Here is a 7171-nt window from a genome sequence, read left to right as displayed (position 1 = left end):
CAGGTGGATCTCTGTGAGTTCAAGGCCAGCCTGGTCTACATAGTGAGTGCAGGTCAGCTGGGACTACAGGGAGACACTGTCCCAAAAAGACAAAAAAAAAAAAAAAAAAAAAAAAGAAAAGAAAGAAAAAAAAAAGAGCACTATGCTCTTGCAGGGAAACTGGGTTCAATTCCCAGCACCCACATAGAGGCTAACAACCATCTCTAACTCCAGTTCTAGAGGATCCAACAGGTGCATGACACAGGTGCACTTGCAGGCAAAGCACTAATACACATAAAATAAAAAATAATAGGGGCTGGAGAGATGGCTCAGTGGTTAAGAACACTGGTTGTTCTTGCAGAAGACCCGGGTTCAAATCCCAGCACCCACATGGCAGCTAACAACTGTCCGTAACTCCAGTTCCAGGGGATCCAACAGCCTCTTCTGTCCTCCGCAGGTATTGTGCGACACGGGTGCATTTACCTACATGCAGGCAATACATACATACACATAAAAATTTTAAAAAAAATAGATAAATAACATTTTAAGATAATTTTAAAATTTAGGAGCTGGAGAGAAGGCTCCCAGTTAAGAGTGCTTGCTGCTCTTCCAGAGGACCCGTTTGATTCCTAGCACCCACATTGGAGTCTCACAACCATCCATAGCTCCAATTCCAGATGATCCAATGCCCCCTTCTGGCCTCCAAGGGCTCCTGCCCACACATGGTACATATATACTCATACAGGAGCCAAATTGGGAGGAGGATGCACACAGTAGGACAGAAGGAACGAACTATCAGAGTGGGGCAGCAGTCTGGGTCCACCTGCCCTCAGCCCTTGTTAGTTAGTCCTAAGGAAGATCAAGTAGCACGGCTATAGAAGAACTCCAAGAGTAGATGGTGAGTGAGGTTTGAGGTCACGCCTGTAATCCCAGAACTCAGAAAGCTGAGGAAAGATAGATCAAAGAAATCTAAAGAGGAAGCAGAGGGTGAAGGGGCCCAGACATGCACCACCATGTGCAGCTTGAAAAGTATATTCCTGTGGGACTGAAGCAAATAACCAGAAATGCAAAGAGATGAAAAATAGAGTGGCCCTTGAGTGTGGGGACAGAAGTGGGATTCCTACCTTGAATAGAAACATGGCTATGAAAGAGACTGGTGCTTTCTACTTACTCTCCAGATGCCTTTGGCTGAAGGGAAGCAAGGGGTTCAAGTAGGTTCAGGCTTAAAATTAATGCTGGGAAATGGGCAAAAGTCCTGGTGGGCTACCTGAGCTGGAGGCAGAGCCCACAGTTCAGGGGACAGTCTCCATAGCATGGACAGAGGATAGAGTGGGGAGTATATGGGAGTTCTGCTCAGCAGCTTCTCCCTCTTGTATGCCTGAGTAGATGGGTGGGACCCAGGGGGCTCGATTGTCCCTATATCTGTAGGGGTCCATGGGATTGGTGACCATATTTTGGACCCTGATCTTATGTACATACCCCTTAACAGAGAAGGGAACACTATGGAGGAGGCGACCCAGACCGCGTAGCATCTCAGCCTTGTTCTGCCCACTCTGCCCCTAAGGACATTGATTGTTGAGTTGGTGAGGGCCCCCCTCCTTTACCCCGGTCAGAGAGGGGGCTCTTGACATTTGCCAGGGCGTAGGCGCAGCTATGTGTGCCCTGAAGCTAGACTCAAAGTACACAGCAGAGAAAAAGGGTCATACGCGGGGGCGCACGAATCAGGCTGATTTTATTGACCAGACAGCGGGGCCTGGCTGGAGCTGTGAGCTGCGCATGTTGAAAACAGCCGCGATTGCTCCTGGGTCAGGCAAGCTGGGTGTCTCAGGTTCTCAGGGCAGTCCTGGAGCCTCACAGGTCAGCAAAGATGATTTGCTGCAGGGACCGTGGCCGGGCACGAAGTGTCTCTCTGAAGGCTCTAGGAAGAACAGAGCAAGACTGAAGATAGAGACTAGCATCCCCGACTCTGTCCCCATGATGCTAGGGAAGGGACTACTCCAAGAAATTCTCCCAGCACAGTGGGATAGACTGGACAGGAAAAGCCAGGCACAGTGGCCTCTCCTGTAATATCAGCACTCAGGAGGCTGAGGGAGAAGGATCATTGTGAGTTCGAGGGATCTGGGTTATTGAATGAGAACCTGTCTCAAAGAAACAAAACAAATAAGGGCTGGAGATTTAGCTCAGTTGGCAGAATGCAGGACCACATAAGCTAGGCTTGGTGGTGCACACCTACAATTCCACCACTTACTTGGGAGCTGGAGGAGGAACACAAGTTCAAGGCCAGCCTGAGCTACATGAGTCGCTGTCTTTAAAAAAAAAAAAAAAAAAAGACCCGGGGCTTATGGTATTAGACCTCCGGAGATCCCCTTGCCCGCTGCCACCCCTGCCGCCTCCTTCTCCCACTTACCTGGCCGACTCCTCCAAGGTCCAGGAGCGGAGGCTGAGCTGTTGCTCCGGTTTGCCGGCCGGTTCGAGGGCGCGCGGGGTCCGGCGTGCATGGACTGGGAGCCCTGCTGGTAAGCTCTTGCGTCGCGCCTCCCACAGCTTTTGCGTTTGTGAAGGAAGCAGGAGGAGAGCACTGCGGGAGACGGACCCCGGGATCAGGGTGTCCCAGGCCGGACCCAGTGCACGGCGCCACAAGTAGGGCGAGCGGCGCAGCCCCATGAGCAGACCTGCGGCGCGACCCACCGTATGATAACGGGGACTCGCCACGTGTTTGTACCAGGCGCCGGCTGGCACCGGCAGCAAGAGCAGCAGCAGCAACAAGGCGAACAGAGGCCGGCTCACAGGAGCCCCCGGCCCGGGGTCCCGAACTCCCCGGCTCTGCGCCAGCGTGCTCACGTCGATGGCCCCTCAGCGGGCTGGGCCAGAAACAGGGTTTATGCGAGCGGTGGAATTAAGGCGTCGGTGCGCAGGAGGCTGGAGGCGAGTAGTCTGTCCCCCTGTGGGTGAGACTATAGCCGCTCGGGGGCCCCGCCTCGGCCCGCCCCCGTGGCTCAAGCTGCTGCGCTCCCCAAAGGGGGAGGAGGTTGGATGGAGAGAGGAGGGAACCCAGACAGCTAGAAGCATCTCACTGAGTGAGTCTCTGGTTGAACTGCTCTTGAGGCTTCATTGGGGGCGCCCTCGCTTACCCCACTCGTCCTCTTCTTCCTCCTCCCACACCCCCAGCAGGGGAATTGTCTGGGAGGGAGTCCTGGGCCAGTGGCAAAGGGATGCTCTCTTGACTAGAGTGCCTAAGGTGGAGCACTGCAGAGAGGAGAGGAGGCTGGCAGAGTTCCCGTGGGGTAACCTAGGAGAATTAGGATGGGAAACCCTGGCCACTCTTCTCTGAGAGTTGTCCTTCTTCCTGGCTGTCACAGCTCTCAAGTCTCTCCACCAACCCATTCCCCACTGCAGGAGAATGAATGCTTGGGGCCTTAAAATTGGAACCTGATACTGGGCACATGCCTGTCATCCCAGTTTGAATTCTGAGTTAAAGGACAGTCTGGGCTATATAGTCAGCCTGGGTTATGAGACCCTATCTCCAGAAAGAGGAAAGAGGGAAGGGAGGGAGAGGAGAGAGGGAGGGAGAGAGGAGAGAAGAAGGGAGGGAGGGAAGGAGGGAGGAGGTGATTTTGGCCATTTGAAGCTCCCGTTGTTCCCCAAGACAGAGAGTATTAAAAGGCAGCCCCTTCTGGCACCCTCAGCCCTTGCCAGCATAACTGGGCCCTTCCCACTGACCTCCAGAGCTTCCTCCATGATCATGCCTTTTCCCAAGACCACTTTCTCAGCCAAATTCAACTTAGGGGGAGGGCTTAACCCACAGCTTGTGATTTGCCCACCTATATGCAAGATCATTCTTCCCTTCTCTCCACCTGGAAAACGCTTAAGCATCCTTCCGGACATAACTGAAAAGGCCCTGGTCAGAGCAATCCTTCAGCCCATTCCTTCAGCCCCCTCAAAGAGAGAAGGGCTTGATGTAGTCTTTTCTGACCCTGAGTCCAGGCTAAATCCAAATTGACCATTCATAATAATCAGGATCCACCCACACTCAGCAAACAAGCCATTCCTGTCCTCTGGTCCCCAACACCAGAGATTTTTGTTTAGGATTATCATGTTTTTTTGTCTGTGTCTGTGTCTGTGTCTGTGTCTGTGTGTCTGTGTATATTTAAGATAGAGTTTATGTCAGGTGTGGTAGTGCACACCTTTAATCCCAGCACTCAGGAGGCAGAGGCAGACAGAGCTCTGTGAGTTCAAGGACAACCTGGTCTACACTGCAAGTTCCAGGCCAGCTGGGGCTATAGGAAGACCCTGTCTCCCTATAGACCAAAAAAAAAAAAAGACCAAAAAAGAAAAAAAAGTTCATTATGTAGCCCTGGCAGACCTCAAACTCACAGAGATCTGCCTACCTCTGTCACCCAAGTGCTGAGATTAAAGGTATATGCCACCATGCTCAGCCTGTTTTGGTTTTGTAAAGGTTCTCACGTAGCCCAGGCTGGCCTCCAATTTGCTATGTAGTTGAGAATGACTTTAAACTCCTGATGCTCCTGCTTCTACCTCAGGAGTGCTGGAGTAAGAGATGTATGTTACTATGCCCATCTTGATATACCTTTTGATCTTCAAAGGAAAGGAGTGAGGGAGCAGAGGAGTCACCTGCTCCTAAGGTAGGAGAAAGAATCCCAGGGGTTCTAACAGTTCTCTGAGTCTCACTGACCACTTGGAGGTCCTGGCTTGAATTCAGGTGATTAGTTTCAAATATGCCCCAGACTTGATACTGGTGAAGGTAAGGGAATCATTAAGTGCCATGATCTCTCCTGCCTAAGTTTCCTTCTTTAAAGCAGGGGGATGATGTTAGCAGCTACCTTATCTTGTTGTATTAATAAACCAGTAATGCTAAGAGTGATACTTGTCTGCCATCCCAGCACTTGGGAGACTGTGGCAGGAGGATGGTGAATTCCAGGCCTGCCTGAGCTACATAGTGAGGATCCTGGCCAAAAAAACCCGGTGTGGGTATTGGCACTGTATATGACACACAGTGGGCACGGTAAGTACTTATGGGAAGGACTCCATTGTTGCTACTACAACAACACCCCTCCTATCAGGGGACAACACTTCTATGGAGGTAGCTGCAGATACACAGGGAGCCGGCTCTTCCGCTGGGGGACCTCCGGAACAGGCGGGCTGTGCCAAGAGCCGCCTCCACCGTCCCAACGTGCTCCCCTGAGGCCCCTTGTCTTAAAGAGCAGCCTGGAGTGTGCCGGTGGGCGGATGGCGCGTCACGACGCAGGCGACAGTCAGGTAGCTAGGGTCCCCAGGGGCCGCTACTCCCGCCAGCTCAGCCACCCCAGAGAATTGCGGTGGAGCAAGGAGGGCGCGGGGCGCCCCCTGGATGTATATTGGGGAATGCAAATCCATATGAACACAGTTGTGGTCCATGCTGGGATTGGTAGGGCACATAGAAAGCTTAGTGGAGCAGGTCTGTAAACCCTGACATGGTGAGGCAGAAAGATAGAAAGTTCAAGGCCGCCGGGGAGTGGTGGTATATGCCTTCAATCCCAGCACTTGGGAGGCAGAGGCAGGCGGATCTCTTTGAGATTGAGGTCGGTCTGGTCTACATAGCGAGTTCCAGGCCAGCTGGGGCTACAGGAGATCCTGTCTGAAAAAGACTTTTTACATCGGTTTTTTTTTTTTTTTTTTTTTTTTTTTGATCTTTTAGGTAGACCAGGCCGGCCTCGAACTCACAGAGATCCACCTGCCTCCCCGAGTGCTGGGATTAAAGGCTTGTGCCACCACGCCCGGCGACTTTTTACAGCTTTAAAAAAAAAAAACTTTTATTTATTATTTTTATTTTATGTGTATTGCCTGCATGTAGATAAGTGCACCTGTGTCGTGCAATACCCATGGAGGACAGAAGAGGCTATCGGATCCCCTGGAAATGGACTTACGAACAGTTGTTAGCTGCCATGTGGGTGCTGGGATTCGAACCCAGGTCTTCTGCAAGAACAGTCAGTGTTCTTAACCGCTCTCTCTCCAGCCCCTCAAAAAGACTTTTTAAAAAGTTGAAAAAAGCAGCCAGGCAGCATTTGGGAGCCAGCCAGCCAGCCAGCATTTGGGAGGCAGAGGTAGGCGGATCTTTGTGAGTTCGAGGCCAGCCTGGTCTACATAGTGAGTTCCAGGACAGCGGGGGCTACAAGGAGACCCTGTCTCAAAAAAGACAAAACAAACAAACAAAAAAGTTGAAAAAACAAAAACAAAACAAAACAAAAAAAACAAAAAAAGCAAGCGGGGACAGTGAGACTAATAGCTCTGCGGTAGAGCACTTGCCTAGCATGTGTGGGGCACTAGGTTCAAGCCCTAGCATGAAAGAAAGAAAGCTGAGTGCAGTGGTGCATGCCTCAAGTCTTGTGAATTGTCCTCTGATTTATACATTTCTGGAATGTATGAACCCACCCACTCACTCACACACACACAAAATAAATATATGTAACAACAAAAGAAAACATTGAAATAAGGAATGGATAAGTCACAAGAAACACACTCTGCACCACTGCTTCCTGGAGCTTAAACACTAGCAACCTCTGTCCTATTCAAGGCTATGGTCTAATGGAGTGAAAAGTTCTGTGTTCAAGGGAAATATAAGGCCCTGGGCACAGAGGGCAGGTATGCACATCAGCTAGGATATGCAAAGGCAGAGAGAAGCAGCCGAGGGTGGATTAGGGGAGCAGAGCACAAGGTTGCCCAGAAAATCAAGGTACAAAGGAGATTCTGTTCCTTGCTCCCTTGCTGCCCAGTGTTCAGTGACAAAAGATTCTGCCTCTCACCAGAGATCTGGAGACAAAGCTCCATTGGAGTAGAAAGCAGCAATAGTCTGATACAACTTCCATCTCTTTGAGCTAGTATTGATTTCCATGGGTTTTTTTCTTTCTTTTTTTTTTTTTTTAGTCTTTTTGAAGCAGGGTTTCCCTGTGGCCCCAGCTGTCCTGGAACTCACTATGTAGACCAGGCTGGCTTGAACTCACAGAGATCTGCCCGAGTGCTGGGATTAAAGGCATGCATCACCACACCTGGGCATCTTTTTATTTCTTTTCTTTTTCTTTTTTAGACAGAGTCTTGCCATGAAGCTTAAGTTGGCCTCAAACTCACTGTAATCCTCCTGCCTTGGCCTACTCAGTGCTGGGATTACAGGCATGCCCACCATGCCCAGCCAACTGTA

At 50.8% G+C, this 7171-nt stretch overlaps 1 protein-coding gene across 1 annotated transcript in view; it reads right to left on the bottom strand.

Annotated features, from left to right (window-relative positions):
• Positions 1-1694: 1694 nt before the first annotated feature.
• The window catches only part of Npw (neuropeptide W), a 16174-nt gene continuing 10697 nt past the window's right edge, over positions 1695-7171 (bottom strand). Inside the window, exons 2-3 of the mRNA XM_008856269.3 lie at positions 2387-2831; positions 1695-1897 (exon numbers count right to left, since the gene is read on the bottom strand). Of these exons, the coding sequence (XP_008854491.1) occupies positions 1831-1897; positions 2387-2831 (512 nt within the window). The 3' untranslated portion in view covers positions 1695-1830. The remainder of the gene's footprint in view (positions 1898-2386; positions 2832-7171) is intronic.

This window comes from Nannospalax galili, unplaced genomic scaffold (assembly GCF_000622305.1).
Source record: "Nannospalax galili isolate Female #2095 unplaced genomic scaffold, S.galili_v1.0 scaffold668, whole genome shotgun sequence".
In the NCBI taxonomy this organism is placed as follows: Eukaryota; Metazoa; Chordata; class Mammalia; order Rodentia; family Spalacidae; genus Nannospalax; species Nannospalax galili.
The sequence above is the reverse complement of the archived record's forward strand: the minus strand, read 5'-3'. Positions and strand labels throughout refer to the sequence as shown.